The following is a 23,045-nucleotide window of genomic DNA, read 5'->3' on the forward strand; positions in this document are numbered from 1 at the left end:
TATTGATACATAGATACTCTATCCATTGTCTCCGATCGGCAAAAGCCACTAAATTTACCTACATGCATTATTATTAATAACAGACGTGTAAGAATATCCACAGACATCCATTAAGCAATGTACCAGGGAGGAGACTGCGGTGTCTCCAGGCCAGGACCAGCAGACTGAAGGACAGCTTCATCCATCAGGCTGCCAGGAAGCTCAACTCTCTCCCGGCTCTGCCCCCACTCCCCCATTCTGCCCCACGGACTTTCTGAAACTCTGATATACACACTCTCACACACACATACACTCACTGACCTGCACCAGTCACTTTGTGTAGCATCGGTCTGCTAATTACCTCATCCTACTCATAGTCTACCTCATAATGACTCTGTCTGTTCAAGGCTGCTCTTTATCACTTATCATACCTACAAGCTCTATTTACACTTTATATCTGATTTGCACTCTCTGCCACGTGCCCTTACTTGTATATTGTATTTATTAATATTTTCTTACTTGTATTTTTAATTTTTAATTTTTTTTGTATTAATGTTTTCTGTTTAACAAGGGTTTGTGAGAAACGTAATTTCAATTCTCTGTGTGTTCTGTACATGTGGCAGAATTGACAATAAAGCTGACTTTGACTTTAATTCACAGAACAAGCGATCCTTCCGGAGACAATGTGTACTTTTCAAGGAGGCCACTAGGTGGAGACAAAACATAGATTACTGAATAAAAGAGGTTCAGAATTAGATTATAATCATATTTATAACATTTTAACGGCACGCTTTGTTTTATGGCAGTTTGTAATTAGCAGTTATTTGCGTTCTTTCATAATAAAAAAACAAGAATTTTATGAGGCAAAAATCATCCATATATTTTGCAGGAACAGAAATCGTGCCGCTGAAGTTCAGCATTTAACCGTTTGAGATTCAAGGTTCAAGAGGTTTATTTGTCACATACAGTACACATGCAGTGAAATGTATCTCTGAGTCGCCCTGTTTGGCTGTGCAGAAATAGAAGAGAAAAGGTAAGAAGTGGGAGTAAAAAAGAAAATTACAATATATAAATACAATCTATCAAATCAAGTATATAATCTAAGTATACAATCCAAATATACAGTCTAATGTGTAGTGCAATGGCGAGGTGATGTACAGACTAAAGTTATTTGTGCAGTAAAGTGAACATGTGCAGCATATGTGAATTCCAGTACAAACATACATAGTGTACAGAAGGACCAGAATTAGTTTGAATTGAGAAGCCTTATGGCCTGGGGGAAAAAACTCTTCCTGAGTCTCTCTGTCCTGGACATCAGGCAACGGAACCGTCTTCCTGAGTTCAGCCTGCGGAACAGACAGTTTGCGGGGTGTAAGGAGTCCTTAATTATCTTAGTACCTCTGGACCTGCAGTGTTTTTTGTAGGTGTCCAGCAGGGAGGGCAGAGGAGATCTGACACGACGCTCGGCCGCCCTGATCACCCTCTGCAGGGCTTTGTGCTCCTTTAGAGAACAGCTCCCAAACCATGCCGTGATGTTCATGGTCAGGATGCTCTCCACAGCAGCTGAGTAGAAGGTTTTTAGGATCACTGGAGTGACCCTAAGTCTCCTCAGCTGCCTCAGCTGGTACAGCCGCCTCCTCGCCCAGGTGACCAGAGTGCTGACATGTGAATGCCAAGTGAGGTCCTCAGTGAGCAGAACCCCAAGGTACTTGATGTTATCCACCCTCTCCACTGGAACACTGTTGATCTGGAGCGGTGAGAAGGAGCGCTGCTTCTTCTTGCTGTAGTCCACTATCAGCTCTTTAGTTTTTTTTTTTTTTTTCCCCCTTGTCGTGTCCGGCAGTTTAGCAAGCAGGATATTAGTCTGGGTGCCTTATTGTGCCAACACTTTTATTTTACCAAGTGGAGCTTCGGATTTAAGCTCCTCTTGTTACTTGACGTCTACTCTTTATTAATCATTTTTATGTCATTGCGCCACAAAGCCGGAGCTGACAGGGGGGAAAGAGATAGAGAGAGAAAGTGAGAAAGGAGAGAAAGGGGTAAGAGACAGAGGAAGTAGAAAAATAAATAAATACATAATAAAAATAAAATAAGGAGGGGGGTCAGAGAGAGAGAGATACAGGGAAAGAGAAATAATACATAACAAACAGTAGAACAAAAAGGAAAGAGTAATAAAAGGACAGCTTCTGCATCTTGCTGCTTTACACCATATGATCACACCAGCTGCTGTTTCTGAAAGATAAGATCCAGGGACACACACAAACAGTATACACACAAAGAAACCAGTGGTACCATTATGACATGGGAATGTGCTTGTGCCAGTATCTGCTTCTGGAATTAAATACGTTAATACCAACGAAAGAAAATAAATATATATGCATAAGCAGACCACCAGGAACACTGTCTAAATATCGTCGTACCCGTATCTGCATCTGAGAGGAGGGAGTGGAAGCCACACACCAACTTTCACACATACTCTCTCACACACACACACCCAGACAAGGAGAAAGAGGAATAAAATGGGGGAAGAGAGCCCTAGGCTCTCTTGTGTGTGTGTGTGTGTGTGTGTGTGTGCGCGCATGTCTTTGTGTGTGTGCATTCTAAGTGTATGTGTGTTGATATGAAAGTGTGTGTATGTGTGTGCGTGTGCATATGTACGTGTATATGTGTGTGTACACATATGTGTGTGTATGTTTGTGTGCTGTGAGTGTATGTATGAGTGTGCAGGTTAACATGGAATGATTCCCAGTGAGTGAGCGAGGCCACAACAACACCGCCCCGGGGCCCGCAGAAGGCCAGGAGAGCCCCGACGGGTCATGGACCCAGCCGCCCCACAGCGGCCAGGTACCCGGTCCCCCCGCCACTGGAGGGCTGCGCGTCTGCCCAAGGAGGCAGAGGGAGGAGGCACCGGGCGCCCCCCACCAGCGAGCACGAGCCCGGAGCCCCACGGCCACAGGCGGCAGAGCGGGGGGGGGGGCGGCCGCACAGGCACGGACAGAGCCCGGAGCCCAGACCACCCGCACGCCCCGCGGGGGCCCCGCCAGCCCCGGGGAGACCCGCCCCCCCCCAAGAACCCCACCCGGGGGACCAGGGGGACGCCCCGAGAGCCACCAAGCACACCCGCCCCTGGCTACCCCGACCCCCCCTTCCCCAAGCCCAGATCCCAACCCTCCCTCCCCAGCCCCCGCATCCTCCCTCTCCCAAGTCCCCTCACTGCCGCCCCTACACCGCCCCATCATCCACGTGCTCCCCGTACCAGGACAAACCTGCAGACACACAGATCCATACATGCACTCATACACACACTCAGACACACACTCCCAGTCACACCTGCACATTAGTTTTGCTGACATTCAGACTGAGGCAGTTGGACCTACACCATACCGACAGGATCTTCACCTCCCTCAAGTAGGCCGACTCATCGTTGTTGGTGATGAGTCCAATTACCACTGTGTCGTCCGCAAACTTCACAATGGTGTTGGAGCTGTTGGAGGCGACGCAGTTATAGGTGTAGAGCGTGTAGAGCAGGGGGCTCAGAACACACCCTTAAGGAGCTCCAGTGCTGAGGGTGATGGTGTTGGACACACGGGGTCCCACTCTCACTGTCTGTGGTCTACCAGTGAGGAAATCTAACACCCACCTGCACAGCTGGGAGTTCAGACCCAGGTCCCTCAGTTTGGTGAACAGCCTAAATGGGACGATGGTGTTGAAGGCTGAGCTGTGATCCACAAACAGCAGCCTTACATAATTCCCATTACTACTGTCCACATGGGTGAGGGTGGTGTGAGATACGTGTGTGAGATGAACGTGATGTTGCCGTTTCCTGCCCGGCGACCGCAGTGGTCAGGTGCAGCGTGTCCAGCGGCCATATTTACGGACAAAATCAAGCTGATCACTAAGACTTAGTTTGTGGTTAATTAATACATAAGTACCAGCATAATACTACATTATTTGTGCCCCTCAGGTAAAGTGTTACCGATGACAGAACACTTTGAAAATCAGTAAATAACATTTTCTCTTGCCTTGACTCCATGTCTAAATCAGACCTAGACGTTTGAGTAGATTACCATGTTTCCTCTGGTTATTACACTCACCACACACAATATGTAGAAAATGTAAGTGACCCGAAATCTCCATGCAATGAATTATTACCCTGTGAGTGTGTATCAAGTGCTGCAGCCCATACATTAGCAATGAGCATCAGATCACTGTATTCAACAGAGTGAGGGGTTATTCAGAAAGGACCAGTGTATTATTATAAAATAGATTGATAGATCAACTTGTTTAAGCCATTATTACTGTATGTCTGGTTCAATAATCCAACATGCTCTCTCAGCTGGCAGCTTTCAAAGAGGATTGACCTCATTGTTCTTGCTAAACTCGACATTTATGAAGGCCTCTATACCTTAACAAGCTTATGATTAAACGCAGCACAGCCCTTGATGTCCTGTCTGGATGTATGGGGGTGATTTTCTGTACTGAGTTAGATCAAATGCATGAATCCATTTCCAAAAGCTGTTTATCTGGGTCCCCGCAATGGGGCACCTTGGATATGGTGCCAGTATCTCACAGGCTTTGGACACCTAATCACTCAGGCATCTCTTTTTTTTTTTTACTGTCGTGTCGGCAGTTTATCAAGCAGGATGTTAGTCTGGGTGCTTTATTGTGCCGACACTTTGATTTTGCCAAGTGGAGCTTCGGATTAAGCTCCTCTTGTTACTTGAGGTATACTCTTTATTCACCATCATAGATTATTGCGGCATGAAGCCGGAGCTGACAGGGAAAGTTAACTGAAATAGGAGAGATAAAGACAGGAAGAGAGGAGGGAGAGAAAGAGGAGAGAGAGAAGAAGAAAAATAAATAAATAAATAAATACACAAAAAAATTATTAAAAAGGGGGGGGGAGTCAGATAGAGAGAGAAAAACAGGGAAAGAAAAATAATACATTACAAGTTAAGAAAAAGTAGAGCAAAAGGAGAGAGTAACAAAAGGAGAGAGTAACAAAAGGAAAGAGTAACAAAAGGAAAGAGTAACAAAAGGAGAGAGTAACAAAAGGAAAGAGTAACAAAAGGAGAGAGTAACAAAAGAAGAGAGTAACAAAAGGACAGCTTCTGCATCTTACTGCTGGACATTGCATCATCACACCAGCTGCTGTATCTGAAAAACAAGATCCAGGTGCATAAAAAGTATACAAAGAAACCAGTGGTACCATTATGACAGTGAATAAGCTTGTGCCAGTATCTGCTTCTGGAACTAAATACATTAATATCAAAGAAAAACATACATAAGCAGACCAACAGGAACACAGTCTGGATATCGCCGCACCAGTATCTGCATCTGAGAACAAAGAATGGAAGCCACACAAACATACACACTCACACACACACACAACCAGACAAGGAGAGAGAGGGATAAAATAGGGCTAGAAAGCCCTGGGCTCTCTTTTATGTACGTGTGTGTGTGTATGTGTGTATGTTTGTGTGCTGTGAGTGTATGTATGAGTGTGCAGGTTAACATGGAATGATTCCCAGTGAGTGTGCGAGGCCACAACCACGCCGCCCCGGAGCCCCCAGATGGCCAGGAGAGCCCCGAGCGACCATGGACCCAGCCGCCCCACAGCGGGCAGGTACCCGGGCCCCCCGCCACCGCAGGGCTGCGCGTCCGCCCAAGGAGGCAGAGGGGGGAGGCACCGGGCGCCCCCCACCGGCGAGCACGAGCCAGGAGCCCCACGGCCACAGGCGGCAGCACGCCGACCCCCCCGGGGGCCCGCCAGCTCCAGGCAAACCTGCACCCCCCCAAGAACCCCCACCTGGGAGACCAGGGAGACACCCTGAGAGTCACCAGGCACCCACGCCCCTGGCTACCCCGACCCCCCCTCCCCCAAACCCAGACCCCCCCAAATCCCCTCACTACCGCCCCTGCACCGCCCCATTATCCACGTGCCCCCCCGTTCCAGGACAAACATGCAGACTCACAGATCCATGCATACACACATACACACTCTCAGTCACACACTCTCAGTCACACCTGCTCGTCATTGAGGTCCGGCAACAGATGCCCTGGACTTGCCCAGTGGGGGCCCCAGAGGATGTTCCCCACCCCCCCAGATCCCAGGCGAGCGGGCATCCCGGCAGCGCCCCACAGATGCAGCCTCCGCCCCCCCCCCAAGCCCACCCGCCAGCGCCCGCTGCCCCCGCCACACCCAGAACCCCCCACCCCATCCGCCCCCCATACACCTTGATCATTTAGGGTGTACATGTCTGTGAACTAAGGTGTCGTTAAAATATGGGGGAGCATATGGGGAAAAGGCACCCCAGCCAGAGCTGTGGTCCCCCCCCACCGGCCCCCCCAAGCCCTAAGTGTCTAAGGTGGAGTTAAAATAGAGGGGAAGGGAGCTGCGCAGTCCAGCTGCGGGCAGCCGAAGCAGCCGACCCAGGACCTGCACAGCTCCCCTCGCCCTCCAAGGCCCTATGTGAAAGAGTGGTGTGACATGGATGTATGTCTGAAATGCAGTTAAAATAATGAGGGGGGGGGGGGTGAGTGGCTAATCATCCCCCCCCTTCCCTCTGTGTGGTGCGGCGTGATGTCTTTGGTGTGGCGTCTAAAGTGTAGTTAAAAGAGATGGGGGGTGAATAGCTGATCACCCCCCATTACCTATGTGTGGTGTAGGTGGATGCGGGCTGGGGGGGGGGGGGGGCGGGGGGGTAATAGGTGATACGCCGCAGGGCAGCGGGCATCAGGCCAGGCACGCCCAGACGCCCGGCGCCAACACCCAGGGGGCACCACCGCCCCCCACCCCAACCCCCAAACACCAAACTTTAATGCATTTAGGACCTTTAATGCATTTAGGACTTTAATACATTTAGGACCCAAACACCAGGCCTTAAGTAATTAATTGTTCATTTCTTTATGTAGTCTGGAGACTCGGGGGGTCGAGACCAATTTCCCAGGCAATACAAAGTAGTGACCAGTATTAGCCTGGGTAACAGAACTGATTTTTAAAACTTATCTTCTTAAAATGTATTTTAATCAGGCCCTCCTAGCCTTGTTACACTCCCACTGATCAATGTGCAATCATTACACTAGTTTTGTTTTTCACATTATGTTCTCATTATGTTCTAAAATACTATATGCAACAGTGCACGGTCACACGACACAGGCACAATGAAATGATACAAATCTCATGAGTACAGTATCGATAGGAAAAGGATTCCCTGACAAGCAGAAGGACAGTAGTATGTGCTGCAGTATTTACAGCACAGGGGAGAGGGGAAGGCTTTGCTGATCGCTGGTAAGAGTCATGGAGAGGTGATCAATCTGTGAGTAACGGAGCAGAACTGGAGAGATGCTAAGATAGCAGCAGATGGAGAACCTCACCCACCTGCTCTGGGTGGAGCACGAACAGGAGCTGTTAAAGGCCAGTACACCACAGACCCGGCTCCTCCCCCCTCCCCTCACTGTGGCATGTTGGAAATCAAATTGAACACTCTGGTGTTGCATCCTTGTTTACACAGAACAAACCAGCTCCGAGCAGGTTTGAGGATTTGAATGTGCTGCCATGACAACACACCCAGCAAGAGTTTCAAAAAGCCGACAGATCCAGGATCATGCCAAATCGTCACAATTACATCCGGCTAAACCAGTAATCCACGTACAAAAAATACCCCCAGATCTATTCCCTGTGGTTTTGCTTAGTTTCTTAGTTGTACTTTGTTTCGTGATTTTTAGTTAATTCAGTATCTTTCCCTATTTGGTTCCTGACCCCTAATGGTCCCTTTTATCTTGTAGTTTCCCTTAATGTTCTGGTTTTGTTTTGTAAACCTCTGTTTGTCTCAGAACCGCAAGGGGATTGTCACCTTCCTTTCCCTGCCTGCACCATGCCCCGCGTCCGTAACAATAATACCCAACGGCTTCCACAGTCCACCCAGCTAAACCAGCAAGTGCTGGGACATGGTCACCTAAGACTATATCAAGCCATCTCAGACCGACTAAAACCAGCCGCCAGCATGAACTGGACAGTATTCAGCTGCTTTGAATTTACACGGATGTCCTGTCTTTTCACATGTGGACGGTAATAACAATGCAGCACAGCAGGCAGTAACTTACTGTTGTGTCAGTTAAGCCTCCATTCCGTCACGCCCAGTCTGGTCACATCCCGCCTCGCCTGAATTCCTGCACATCTGACACTGATGGACGTGTCAGACCGGTTTGTCTGTATCAGCACTTTGTTTTCATTAACCTCTCCTTCACGTCTGGCGTTTCTCTGCCATATGGAGATTTCATTTTCAGTTTTCCAGTCCTGCATCACATACCTCTGTACCAGTGACAGTACTGGGTCTTTCGCTGTCCACACTGATTTGCTTTGACATCACTGGAGAATCTGACAGTTTATCCAGCAGAGACACAGTGTCAGGTGGTAGGTATGTGTCAGGGGTCTCTGAAGCGGGAGATGGTGTAATGCAGGGTAGGTATGTGTCAGGGATCTCTGAAGCGGGAGATGATGTAATGCAGGGTAGGTATGTGTCAGGGGTCTCTGAAGCAGGAGATGATGTAATGCAGGGTAGGTATGTGTCAGGGGTCTCTGAAGCGGGAGATGATGTAATGCAGGGTAGGTATGTGTCAGGGGTCTCTGAAGCGGGAGATGATGTAATGCAGGGTAGGTATGTGTCAGGGGTCTCTGAAGTGGGAGATGATGTAATGCAGCACATTTGCTTGTTCACACCCTGCCTTGTACATTATGTAGACCTGGTTTTCAGACAAGGTTACACTCAGTACTCCGTTGCTGCAGAGGCCATGGGCAAGATACCTTTGGACTCACTACAAAGACTCTGAACTGAAACAACCTAAATAGTCCATTCATTGACATAAACATGCTTTGATAGTTCACTGGCCAGGAGGAAAAGCAGAAAGTCAGACAGGAGATTAGACTGAAGACTGTATATAAACTGCTTTTCTGCCTCGCAGTGATATTCCCTTGGTCCATCCTCCCTCCATGATCCATACTGCCTAAGTGCCCAGGTCCTGTTCCCAGAGGCGTTTCCCATTCTTATTCCCCTGGTTTGGTGTCTTAAGCGGCTTTCAGACCGAACGCGGCATGCGCTGCGCTTTGCTCTGAAACCCATTATTCTCTATGGCTTGCGTGCCACTCGGTGGCCTTGTGCGCGCACCGCGGTCAAAGTTGAAATTCGTTGAACTTTGACCGCTGTGCGCCGTGACGCATTTTCGCGCGATCAATAGAATCAAAGCATCGAAGCGGGCTAGCGTTCGGTCTGCCCCTTCGAAACACACACTCACACAAAGCGGGTATGGAGGAAATGATCCTTTGCAGGTTGGGATGTCTTAAAACATATTTTATCTTTAAACTTGACATATTTTCTCCACTTTAATAGATGACGAATGTAAAAAGACCTGGAAAAATCTCAGGGACAGTTATATTAAGGGGGAAGAAAGTCAGAGAAAAGAAGAGTGGTGCAGGGGCAGAACAGAAAATAACCTGGAAGTACTTCACAATCATGAGCTTCCTGGAGCCTTATGTCAGGAAGAAGGCCACCTCCTCCAATATGTCCCCATCCTCACAGAATAGACCCTCCAGTCCCCAGGCTACCTCAGCTCCTTTACCAGCCTGAATCCCCCAAGCTGCTCTCTGGATATGAGGGTCTCATGCACCCACAGCCTATTCTTTCTTGGTGCTAACAGAGCTAGTGCTTTTCTTTTATACATTGTCGTGACTGACCGCGGGACGGGACAACAACAAAACAGGAGAGTTTAGAAAACCACGCCTACTTCTTGCGCTGAGCCCCGCGGCAAGCGCGGCGCGTTAAGCGCACTCGCTGTTTTTTCGGAGGAAGCGCAAACCCCGCGGCGAGCGCAGCGCATGCCGCGTTCGGTCTGAAACCCGCTTTATGCCCCATGTCTCTGTCCTGATTCCCCTTTGCTTTAATGCTCTGTTACCATCTTTCCTGGTCACTGGGTCTCACTGATGTCTGGTCTTGTATGGTTCCTGGTCCCTGGTCCCACATCGGCTCTAAGAGGAGGAGAGTGCGAGGGCGTCGCAAAAACGTAAATATGACTGACAGCTGTAAACGAAGCAGCATCTGGCTGCAGTGTAAAGACACTGGGAATAGCAGAGCAGAGCGTCTTCACTGTAAAATGAAAATAACAGCAAGAGCAGGTTCCACCACAATCCTGCACAGACACATCAGAACTGTCCATCCCACAGTGCAGTTGGGGGAGAGAGGGCAAGCTGACTCAACGTCTACTGACCCTGGGGGGTCTGGTCCCAAACCAACAACAACTGCTGCTGCAGCAGCTACTAGTCATGCAAGTATAACCTTTCTTACTGCAACTCAAAGCAAAATAAGTCAGTTTATACCAAGGCAGACGACCCCAGCCAAACAGCACAGTATTGATGAGGAGTTAAAATGGATAAAATGATTGCCACTGATTTCCAGCCCTTTTCCATTGTGGAGGCCAAAGGTTTTAAAAGTTTTGTCAAAGCCTTAAATCCCATGTACACTCTACCCAGTAGAAAATACCGTCCCTAAAAATGATCCCAAAACTATATGACATAGAACGTGCATTATGGCAAGACAGGGTGAAAAAAGCTCCATCCGTTTGCCTGACAACTGACTGCTGGACCTCTAGACCCACCTGCTCCTTCATGTCTGTCACTTGCCACTTTATTGAAAATTACAAGATGACACCTTGCCTGCTGGACTGCTTTGAGTTCACTGACAGAAACACTGCAGAGAACGTGGTAGAGGAGCTATTAGGAGTGGTAAACGAGTGGCAGGTGCAGGACAAAGTGGGGGCTGTGTGAGTGATAATGCTGGAAACATCACCAAAGCCATAAAAATCTGAAGTGGACCCACTACCCATGTCTGACACATACACTCACCTAAAGGATTATTAGGAACACCTGTTCAATTTCTCATTAATGTAATTATCTAATCAACCAATCACATGGCAGTTGCTTCAATGCATTTAGGGGTGTGGTCCTGGTCAAGACAATCTCCTGAACTCCAAACTGAATGTCAGAATGGGAAAGAAAGGTGATTTAAGCAATTTTGAGCGTGGCATGGTTGTTAGTGCCAGACGGGCCGGTCTGAGTATTTCACAATCTACTCAGTTACTGGGATTTTCACGCACAACCATTTCTAGGGTTTACAAAGAATGGTGTGCAAAGGGAAAAACATCCAGTATGCGGCAGTCCTGTGGGCGAAAATGCCTTGTTGATGCTAGAGGTCAGAGGAGAATGGGCCGACTGATTCAAGCTGATAGAAGAGCAACTTTGACTGAAATAACCACTCGTTACAACCGAGGTATGCAGCAAAGCATTTGTGAAGCCACAACACGCACAACCTTGAGGCGGATGGGCTACAACAGCAGAAGACCCCACTGGGTACCACTCATCTCCACTACAAATAGGAAAAAGAGGCTACAATTTGCACGAGCTCACCAAAATTGGACAGTTGAAGACTGGAAAAATGTTGCCTGGTCTGATGAGTCTCGATTTCTGTTGAGACATTCAAATGGTAGAGTCAGAATTTGGCGTAAACAGAATGAGAACATGGATCCATCATGCCTTGTTTCCACTGTGCAGGCTGGTGGTGGTGGTGTAATGGTGTGGGGGATGTTTTCTTGGCACACTTTAGGCCCCTTAGTGCCAACTGGGCATCGTTTAAATGCCACGGCCTACCTGAGCATTGTTTCTGACCATGTCCATCCCTTTATGACCACCATGTACCCATCCTCTGATGGCTACTTCCAGTAGGATAATGCACCATGTCACAAAGCTCGAATCATTTCAAATTGGTTTCTTGAACATGACAATGAGTTCACTGTACTACAATGGCCCCCACAGTCACCAGATCTCAACCCAATAGAGCATCTTTGGGATGTGGTGGAACGGGAGCTTCGTGCCCTGGATGTGCATCCCACAAATCTCCATCAACTGCAAGATTCTATCCTATCAATATGGGCCAACATTTCTAAAGAATGCTTTCAGCACCTTGTTGAATCAATGCCACGTAGAATTAAGGCAGTTCTGAAGGCGAAAGGGGGTCAAACACCGTATTAGTATGGTGTTCCTAATAATCCTTTAGGTGAGTGTACATTAAACCTGATGATAAGATTCCCTGACGGTGGTGAAAACAACCGTGGACGAGGTGAAGGTCATTGTGGAGCTTTTCCACAGAAGCACAGCAGCTGCAGAGAGGCTGAAGTCCACACAGCACCAGATGGGGTTGCCTGAACTAAGGCCCAAACAAGAGTGTGGAACTCAACATTTTATATGTTGAAACGTATTCTTGAAACAAAAGATGCCATCATCTCCACCCTGGTCCTCATCAATGGACCGAAAATATCTGCGTATGCAGTTCAACACTGTCCTCTCAGAAACCCCATCACTGGATCCTAGGCTTAAAAAGCTTGTATTCAGTGACAGCAGAGCTATTGAGGAGGCACTTCAGAGAATAACTGCCGCAGCGGCGAAACGCAGCCCAGCAGCCAGCCAGCTCCACCATTAGAGGGCCAAGTGGAGGAGGAGCCACAGACTAGTGATGTGTGGAGGCTCTTTGATGGAGGAGCTGCAGGAGGTGCTGCAGAGAGAAATACTACAGCTATCTTGAGGAGCCCCTCATCCAACGTGGAGAAGACCCACTGAGCTGGTGGCAGGCCAAGGCCTCAGTCTTCCCACACCTGGGGAAGGTGATGGAGGGGAGACTATGCATCGCGGCAGCATCTGTTCCTTCGGAGAGAGTCTTCTCAAAAACAGGGCAGATACTAACTGAGAGGAGAAACCGCATCAGCCCATCCAAGCTGAGGCATTTGGTTTTTCTGAATGTCAACCTGCACTGAGGACATACTGTTTGGTTACTGAGTTTGGCTCTGTTTCTGTTCTGTGGATTTGTTTGCAGTGTTTTGTTCATTTGTTTTTGTCTTAAAGTTAAAAGTTTGATCAAAATATTAAACAAAAGTAAGAATGCCTGCTTTTGTAAGAAAATAAATACACAAAACTAGGCAATTATAAGGCTTCTTCTCTTAAAAACACTAAATGCAAAAGGGTTTATCAACACACAAAGCGTTCATACAGTATTTGCCAAGTTAGGCTCAAATATGAGGCTACAGATGATACGTTAAGAGCCGTTTGGGAGCCGAAAGAGTCGGTTCTTCTTTGGGAGCCGTGCCACAAGAGCCAGCTCTCTGAAAAGAGCCGCACTTCCCATCACTAGCTTACTGCCCTGGAGGGAGGCAGCACGAGCCTCCCCGTCCTCCTCCAGCGAAAGGAGAGGATCCGCCCCGCTGTGCCGCCGCACCCACCGCAAGCCCCGGCGTCACAGCTGGACCCGCCCCGCTGCCAGTCCTGCCGCTAACACGGAGCCCCGTCTTCCCTACACATTTAACCCCCGCTCCTGCCACACCCATCCTTCACCCTGATATCGGCGACAGCCACACCGTGTCCCCCACTGCGAACCGGCAGCCAGTGAAAAGGGGGGGCGCTGTGTTAAACACCCAGGCTTCCTATTCCGTACTGCCCTCCCCCTCTGTCTCAGTGTCCTTTAAGCGACATTCCTGCGACATTCCTCCGCACCTCCAGGTGCAGCCAGTCAGTTACCGGAGGGCAGGTTCACCCCCCCCCTACTGGACGAACATTAATCTGTAAATGAAAGTGAAAGATTTAAAGCCAGAGTCGCCACGTCAGTAAGGAACACGAATAAGACGCTGGAAAAGTATATTTTGTATTGCAAGGTAAGATTATAGTCAGCAGATACAATTAATAATAAAATAAGCGTGTTTAACTTGCGGCGTCGGCAGAAAATTTTGATTGGGGGGGCTGTTGCGAGGGGCAGTTATACTTATTGGGGGGGCACACCGCACCGTGTCAGTTCTGTGAATCTGTTTAGAAAATAAAATAATCCAAATTTAGTTCTTTATTATTTTGATGTGCGGTGGCCGCCCCTTAAATCTGCCCCTGTTTAACACACATGCTGGGATTTAATACTTCTCAGTATAATTAGACGTTTAATGTAATTCGATACACTATAAATAATCGCCTGGAGTAAACATTATGGAATAATTCGCTTAACATTCGACAAAGTAACACATTTATATAGAATGTTTTAATGACTTGAGTTCACCTGAAATGCAGCGCTGCCGAACATGGAGCGTGTGACACTACGGGAATAAAGTAGATAAAGATCTGCGACTGTGTGGCGTTTTCTTAAGAAAAAAACTGCCGATAACTGTTAGCGTGACATTGTTAATCCAGTAACATCCAGTTCAACGTAAAAGTGTTGATTGTTAGATATTCTATTTGTATGTGTCTGTTTACCCTTCATGTTCACAGAGACCCCAGTAGGAATCATCTGCCGTGGATCAGCACCAAAATGGAGGAACCTGCTTCTGAAATGACCCCCCCTGTGGGGTATAAGGAGAGAGGAGCTGTGTCTGCAATGACCCCCCCTGTGGGGTGTAAAACAAAGGGGCCTGAGAGGTAACAGTGTTACAGCCCACTAACATGCATGTGTCTGTGGGTCTATAGTCAGGCCATAAGGTAAAAGTAAACAGGGTTCCTAGCTAAGGCTGGGGGGCACATTAATATTTGTAGTTTAATAATAAAATACCTCAGCATTTCCTTTCTTTCCTCTTTCCTCCAAAATCAGCCAGTTCTTCTATTTTAGAGGCAACCATCACATCATCCCTCCTACCCTAAATGACCACATACTGTAACGCGGTAGAGAACAAATACAGATACAAACAAACTGGGAAAGAGGAACAGCAGCCAAGTCTAGTGACAGAGGCTGTTACAGTGATAACTAAACCTTTCAAACAGGAATATTAACTTTATATTAGAAGGTTTATTTCACATTAAAGCTAAAAGTCTGTTTGCATGAAGAGCTTCACGGCTGGTTAAGCAGAAGACTGATCAACTGAAGATTTAATGTGATGCTGCCCACATTGTATGAATTATATTTATATAATGAGGGTTTGTTTCCTCTCTCTGTCCACAGTGTCCTGATGGAGAGAGCAGGCTCACCTGCACCCAGCTGTGTTTCCATGAAGAGTGACAGGTCAATGCCGCCTCCACTCAACTTCAGAAAGGGACCTTTTCCTACAGATCAGAGGTAAATGTGCATTTAAACAAGCACTGTTTAAAATACTCGGACTCTCAGTCAAAAGGCATACAGGCACACAAGCTATGAGGAAAATAGCTTTTCAAAGAATGCATCTTTTTTTATCTTTCACAAATGTTATTGTCTTTGAAATTTTAAACAGATGTTTTGTTTGTTTTCGATAAATTCATTTGAAGTAAAAGGATATGAGGATTACTGTAAAGACTGACTTCCTGCGAATTGGAAGTTAGTTAATTGAAAATTGCATTTAAGATTTCAATTCACAGCATACAGCTGGAAAAAGCAGGCTAACCTGTACACTGCTGATTATCCATTAGAAATGACTGAACAATACGGATGTTTCTGTTTCAATAAAAAATAAATGCATCCTCATGGACTCATTAGATTATGCTCAGAATAAGGCTTCAGTTTTATCATGTTTAATGGAACAGTGTCTGTTAATAGCCAGCTGGGTTGTCCTGTTAATCCATCAGGAAAAAAAAACAAACAATTGCTTTCTTTCTTATGATTTGTGCACATAGTTCAACCGAGGTAATTTTTGTCATGCCTACATGGAGTGTACAGTCCAGATTTTGGGTCTGTTGGAATTTTTGTGAGTCGGGACGTGTCGACTGTGCCTGTGCAAGAAAACTATTTTCCCCTATTCTGGTGGAATTTTATTGCTGTACTCGTGCACCAACCATGACTGTGTGTCGACTGACAAATGTAGTATGTTTACAGACTATGCACTGACCGTAACGGCATGTGGCAAAGTGAAGTGAAGTGAACTGGGCTTAATGGCCACAGGTAGACAAAATCCTCAGTAGCACTTCGGTGAAAGTGCACCAAGATGGCACCCTCCAGAGTGCATGGGAAGAATGATGTTCTTGACTTTTGCCAACCTCCAGGGTCAGTCCTGTGATGGAGCTGGTCTTCCTGATGAGTTTGTTCAGGGTCAGTCCTGTGATGGAGCTGGCCTTCCTGATTGGTTTGTTCAGGGTCAGTCCTGTGATGGAGCTGGTCTTCCTGAAGGGTTTGTTCAGGGTCAGTCCTGTGATGGAGCTGGCCTTCCTGATGAGTTTGTTCAGGGTCAGTCCTGTGATGGAGCTGGCCTTCCTGATGAGTTTGTTCAGGGTCAGTCCTGTGATGGAGATGCCCTTCCTGATGAGTTTGTTCAGGGTCAGTCCTGTGATGGAGCTGGCCTTCCTGATGAGTTTGTTCAGGGTCAGTCCTGTGATGGAGCTGGCCTTCCTGATGAGTTTGTTCAGGGTCGGTCCTGTGATGGAGCTGGCCTTCCTGATGAGTTTGTTCAGGGTCGGTCCTGTGATGGAGCTGGCCTTCTTGGTGAGTTTGTTCAGGGTAAGTCCTGTGATGGAGCTGGCCTTCCTGGTGAGTTTGTTCAGGGTCGGTCCTGTGATGGAGCTGGCCTTCCTGATGAGTTTGTTCAGGGTCGGTCCTGTGATGGAGCTGTCCTTCCTGATGAGTTTGTTCAGGGTCGGTCCTGTGATGGAGCTGGCCTTCCTGATGAGTTTGTTCAGGGTCGGTCCTGTGATGGAGCTGGCCTTCTTGGTGAGTTTGTTCAGGGTAAGTCCTGTGATGGAGCTGGCCTTCCTGGTGAGTTTGTTCAGGGTCAGTCCTGTGATGGAGCTGGCCTTCCTGATGAGTTTGTTCAGGGTCAGTCCTGTGATGGAGCTGGCTTTCCTGATGAGTTTGTTCAGGGTCAGTCCTGTGATGGAGCTGGCTTTCCTGATGAGTTTGTTCAGGGTCAGTCCTGTGATGGAGCTGGCCTTCTTGGTGAGTTTGTTCAGGGTCAGTCCTGTGATGGAGCTGGTCTTCCTGAAGGGTTTGTTCAGGGTCAGTCCTGTGATGGAGCTGGCCTTCCTGATGAGTTTGTTCAGGGTCAGTCCTGTGATGGAGCTGGCCTTCCTGATGAGTTTGTTCAGGGTCAGTCCTGTGATGGAGCTGGCCTTCCTGATGAGTTTGTTCAGGGTCAGTCCTGTGATGGAGCTGGCCTTCCTGATGAGTTTGTTTAAGGTCAGTCCTGTGATGGAGCTGGCCTTCCTGATGAGTTTAAGGTCAGTGCTGTGATGGAGCTGGCCTTCCTGATGAGTTTAAGGTCAGTGCTGTGATGGAGCTGGCCTTGTTCCAACAATTTAGAGAGTCTGCTTTCCAAACAGACCTGTTCCTCCTTGCAAAGTAGAATCTGCAATGGCCTTTCTTGCACAGTGCTGCTGTGTTGACCCCCAGGTACTTAAGGTAACACTGCCCCACCCCCACACCCTCCCTCTGGATGGTGACTGGCCTCAGGGGCTTCTTAACCTGCTAGAAATCCAACATCAGCTCCTCTATATGGCTCCCTGTGCTTTGATTCTTCTCCATTCCTTGCCTCCTCCATTGTAGGATAGATATCTGACAGCTTCTGTAGATGCCAAGAGCTGGTGCTGTCCTGGGAGTCCGATGCATAGATGGTAAACAGGAAGGGGGAGACAGGACGGTTCCCTCAGGTGCCCAGTGTTGCCTCTTAAACTGTCATCTGTTGGTCAGATAGTCCATGATCCAAGTGACTTTGGGGCATCAAGCTGTTTTGTCCCGAGCTTGTGTCTCCATCTGAGAGGCTGGATGGTGTTAAGGGCACTGGAGTTCAAGAACCTGATGCTGACTGTGGTGCTGGCTTTGTGTAGGTGGGAGTAGCTCTGTGGAGCATGTGGATCAGAGCATCATCCACACCTGTGTGTCCCTGGTAGGCAAACCTGCAGGAGATCCAGCTGGTCTGTTACCAGGAGGTTAGAGCTGTTTCAGCACCAGCCTCTTAAAGTTCATCATGACAACAAAAGTGAGAGCGACCGGTCTGTAGTCCTTAAGGGAGCTGGAGTGCCTTTTCTTTGGAGCAGGGACCACACAGGATGTCTTCCTGATCTGGGGCACCTTCTGCAGCATAATTTCTACAATTATCTTGCCAGTAGACTACAGTATATACTAAAATGGATCAAACAATATCCAGTAGACCATATCTGGTTGGATATCGAACAAACATTCTGTAATGACGTCCAAATCCAGGATCTGCCCTTTATCAGCCTCACCATTAAAAACATTGCTGCTTTAAGAGCATCAATATTAGCTCATCATTGGCAGCCTGGTGGGAATTTCTTAAATTAAGTACCGATCCCATGCAGATTTATACGGCGCTCAGGAGGGGACATGGGGGGAGGAAAAAAAAAAAGGTTAAACATTGACGATACCCTGATATTTTACGAAATAGAAAAACAATACACTTTAAAACATGGGGCTCGTGTCATGGTTGCTGGGTAGACGTGTTTCAGCTTAGCTCCCACCACCACGGATTAAACAACCATTTATAACAAAGTTCATGGGCTTATTTTCGTTTCTCTTTACAAGTCATTTTTTTCCTAAGTTACGTGGCACTGGAAAGATCATTAATATGCCTCCAATACCGACAAAACAACTGCAAATACAGACCTCAAAACCCGATAAAACAACTGCAAATACAGACCTCAAAACCCAATAAAACAACTGCAAATACAGACCTCAAAACCCGATAAAACAACTGCAAATACATACCTTAAAACCCGATAAAACAACCGAGATGGCTAACCGGGAATCTACAACAGTAATGGACATGGCAAAATCAGCGATAGATACCAAAGCGCTTATCCATGAAATTACTCAGACCATCAGTGAGATGATGGAAGACAAAACAAGGGAGGGACAAAAATATATATCATTGACATCTATGTTTTAAAACTGTTCTTGTGCTTTTAACTCATGACTATGCTCTAAATAAGCTGTTTAAAATATTTGATGAAAGTAATACGACGACACTGTGAAGTAATGTACATTGCAACTAGGCCTATATTTGTATATATACATATATATATACACTCACCTAAAGGATTATTAGGAACACCTGTTCAATTTCTCATTAATGCAATTATCTAATCAACCAATCACATGGCAGTTGCTTCAATGCATTTAGGGGTGTGGTCCTGGTCAAGACAATCTCCTGAACTCCAAACTGAATGTCAGAATGGGAAAGAAAGGTGATTTAAGCAATTTTGAGCGTGGCATGGTTGTTAGTGCCAGACGGGCCGGTCTGAGTATTTCACAATCTACTCAGTTACTGGGATTTTCACGCACAACCATTTCTAGGGTTTACAAAGAATGGTGTGCAAAGGGAAAAACATCCAGTATGCGGCAGTCCTGTGGGCGAAAATGCCTTGTTGATGCTAGAGGTCAGAGGAGAATGGGCCGACTGATTCAAGCTGATAGAAGAGCAACTTTGACTGAAATAACCACTCGTTACAACCGAGGTATGCAGCAAAGCATTTGTGAAGCCACAACACGCACAACCTTGAGGCGGATGGGCTACAACAGCAGAAGACCCCACCGGGTACCACTCATCTGCACTACAAATAGGAAAAAGAGGCTACAATTTGCACGAGCTCACCAAAATTGGACAGTTGAAGACTGGAAAAATGTTGCCTGGTCTGATGAGTCTCGATTTCTGTTGAGACATTCAACTGGTAGAGTCAGAATTTGGCGTAAACAGAATGAGAACATGGATCCATCATGCCTTGTTACCACTGTGCAGGCTGGTGGTGGTGGTGTAATGGTGTGGGGGATGTTTTCTTAGCACACTTTAGGCCCCTTAGTGCCAATTGGGCATCGTTTAAATGCCACGGCCTACCTGAGCATTGTTTCTGACCATGTCCATCCCTTTATGACCACCATGTACCCATCTTCTGATGGCTACTTCCAACAGGATAATGCACCACGTCACAAAGCTCGAATCATTTCAAATTGGTTTCTTGAACATGACAATGAGTTCACTGTACTAAAATGGCCCCCACAGTCACCAGATCTCAACCCAATAGAGCATCTTTGGGATGTGGTGGAACGGGAGCTTCGTGCCCTGGATGTGCATCCCACAAATCTCCATCAACTGCAAGATGCTATCCTATCAATATGGGCCAACATTTCTAAAGAATGCTTTCAGCACCTTGTTGAATCAATGCCACGTAGAATTAAGGCAGTTCTGAAGGCGAAAGGGGGTCAAACACCGTATTAGTATGGTGTTCCTAATAATCCTTTAGGTGAGTGTATAAATACACCAATTTCTTTCAACAAAATAATAAAATAATACTGTGCTGTCCTAGTATATTATAGAAAATGTTTTATCTCATGTTCCTGCTATCTTGTTGTATCTGTTCTTCAAATTGCAGTTTAAGATTTGGGTCTTTCATTTGTCCATCCATCCATTGTCCAACCTGCTTATCCTACTGGGTTGTGGGGGGTCTGGAACCTATCCTGGAAGCAACGGGCACATCCCTGGATGGGGGGCCAACCCATCGCAGGGCACACTCGCACACCTAAGGGCAATGCCAATGTCTTTGCACTGTGGGGGGGGAAACCAGAGTACCTGGAGAAAACCCCACAACGACACAGGCAAACTCCACACACATGTGACCCAGGCGGAGACTTGAACCCAGGTCCCAGAGGTGCGAGGCAACAGTGCTAACCACTGCACCACCATGCCACCCCTTCATTTGTCCACAAATCCATTATTGTTGCTTTTATTTTTTGTTTTATTTAGTTTATCATTGTTTTCTGTTTTCGCCACTTTTTCAAGAGGCAGTTGTATTGTGTTTCAGAAGCAGGCTACTTGCATAACCATAACCAAAGACAGCATTTCAAGTCCCACCCCAAAGTATCAAAGTACCAAAAAAGTTCCCCAGCTGTTTTGGCACTTTCAGTGCTGTAACCTTTGGTTCCTACAAACGTTCACATAGAGCCGATTGAACTCCTGTGCAGTGACTCTCTCAAGGCAAAGTATGACCCTGTGGGTGCTGCTCCGTTCCCACATTTCATCCCGAGACTTTACCTTGTCTCTCCGCCTATAAGCTGCTCAGACGGCCTGCACATGTGGCAGCACATGGTGAAGTGATTTGAGGTGTGATGAAGATGAACAAAATGTCACACAGGAATCATCTCTGTCAGTATGTTTAGTCTGTTGCCTGGTGTGAAATGTGTAGCACTGCTACAACTGACAGGGAAGAGAACAAACGTAAGAGCATCATGGTAAATGAACTGCATTTATTTAGCGCTTTTCTACTCCTACGAGTACTCAAAGTGCTTTACAATACATGCCTCACATTCACCATTCACACGCTGGGGGCAGAGGCTGCCATGCAAGGTGCCAACCTGCACACTGGGAGCAATTTGGGGTTCAGTGTCTTGCTCAAGGACACTTTGATGGGGTCAGGAGGAACCAGGGCTCAAACCGGCAACCCTTGAGTTGCCAAACAATAGTACTACCTTCTGTGCCACCATCTTCCCTTATGTTACAGGGGTGGCTGAAAAGCTCAGGAGGATTTTCACGGCATCCCTGTACATTTCAAACACATTGTACTCAGACACTCACACTGTAAGAGGACGGCTGTTTCTTTTTGTGTGTTGTTCTTATTTCTGATTTATTACTTTAACTTAAACTGCTAAACAGAGAGCTGCTGAACTATTATTTCACTGTTTCTGTAATAGTGACAATAAAGGTCTGTCTGTCTGTCTGAACTTAATTTTTGATGTAAGAAATACTAGTGTATTTATATAATAAAATAATACCGTCCGTCCATCTGATGATAAACCGATAAACTGAGTTTATCATTTGCTCAATTTAGTTGTCTGTCCAGTATAGTTGTTTATGTATGACAATTACACATGGTGTTGGCATAACTGTGTAGTTAATTTAGCAGCCATAACGGTGTAGTTAATTGTATATCCATTACTGTGTAGTTAATTTTACACACATAACTCTTGTTGGCTGCATTAGTTGATATTAGTTGTGCCAATTTGATTTTATTTGTCGATCCAGACTTACAGCATTTTTCTTTCTAATTTAGATCAAGTTTTTAAATGAATGGAGGAAATATTTTTACAGTGCATCAACAATTGAATCATGGACAGAAAATAAACACTTTTGTATTTTTTTAAGGTCTATTGTTTGTAAAAATGTTGATATTGAGCTTCCTGTCAGAGACCATCAAATTCTCAGGGTATTTACTCAGTTTGCTGACAGGATGGTGAATGAAATGTTGTTAGTTAGCTCTGCTAATTAAGCTGAAATCTGTTTGAAATCAAGTTAAACTCTATGAAAGTCACTGGGTACAAAGGGCCACATATCAAACTGTCTGTCCTGCCTGCTGTGTCTCTGTGTGGTGGAGCAGGATGTCACTGGTTCTCTTCTGCTGTTATGAGAAGACTGATGTTATGAAGCCGCCCTAATGAATAAAGCTTAAAAAGGCATCTTACACCTTTACACATTAAAATACACCACTAGGTTATTCTGTGTCAGCAGCAAGAGCACTTTTAATGGGACCATTACAGACTTTCTGTTACACTTGTGTAGATGATTTGAGGTCTTTATATTTCTGCCTTATTCACAGAGACCAAATGGAAGGATGCAGTTCAGATCTACAGGAGAAACCGGGTTTATCTTCCATACTGAAGGTTTGTATTCATTGCTGATATATATTTTCTGAAGTGTTGTGTGAATTGGCTTAAAATTTATACATCTGTACAGTAAGAAACTAATCATGTTAAAGGAAAGATATTCAACCCTACGATTCACAAATGAAACTATGAAATGGTTTGGTTCAAATAGCAATAATTAACTGTGATGGTGTGTTTTAGTCACTAGAGGAAAATGCTGTGAGGTTCCTGAAGGATGAGCTGAAGAAGATCATGAGGTACCTAGATCAGAATTACCCAGAATGCTCTGAGCCTCAGCTGGAGGTGGACAATGACCTGGACAGTGATGGTCAGATGCAGAAGACATGTGGTACAGAAGGAGCTCTGAAGATCACACTGTACATCCTGAGGGCCATGGAGCGAAATGATCTCGCTGACATGCTGGAGAAGAGTAAGAGCTGAACCTCATTC

At 46.4% G+C, this 23,045-nt stretch overlaps 1 protein-coding gene across 1 annotated transcript in view; it reads left to right on the forward strand.

Moving 5' to 3' along the window:
• LOC111836308 (NLR family CARD domain-containing protein 3-like) overlaps positions 1-23,045 on the forward strand; it is a 50,463-nt gene that overhangs the window by 20,085 nt on the left and 7,333 nt on the right. The window contains exons 4-6 of the mRNA XM_072706486.1: positions 14,991-15,104; positions 22,550-22,613; positions 22,797-23,025. Coding sequence (XP_072562587.1) covers positions 14,991-15,104; positions 22,550-22,613; positions 22,797-23,025 — 407 coding nt within the window. The remainder of the gene's footprint in view (positions 1-14,990; positions 15,105-22,549; positions 22,614-22,796; positions 23,026-23,045) is intronic.

This window comes from Paramormyrops kingsleyae, chromosome 24 (assembly GCF_048594095.1).
Source record: "Paramormyrops kingsleyae isolate MSU_618 chromosome 24, PKINGS_0.4, whole genome shotgun sequence".
In the NCBI taxonomy this organism is placed as follows: domain Eukaryota; kingdom Metazoa; phylum Chordata; class Actinopteri; order Osteoglossiformes; family Mormyridae; genus Paramormyrops; species Paramormyrops kingsleyae.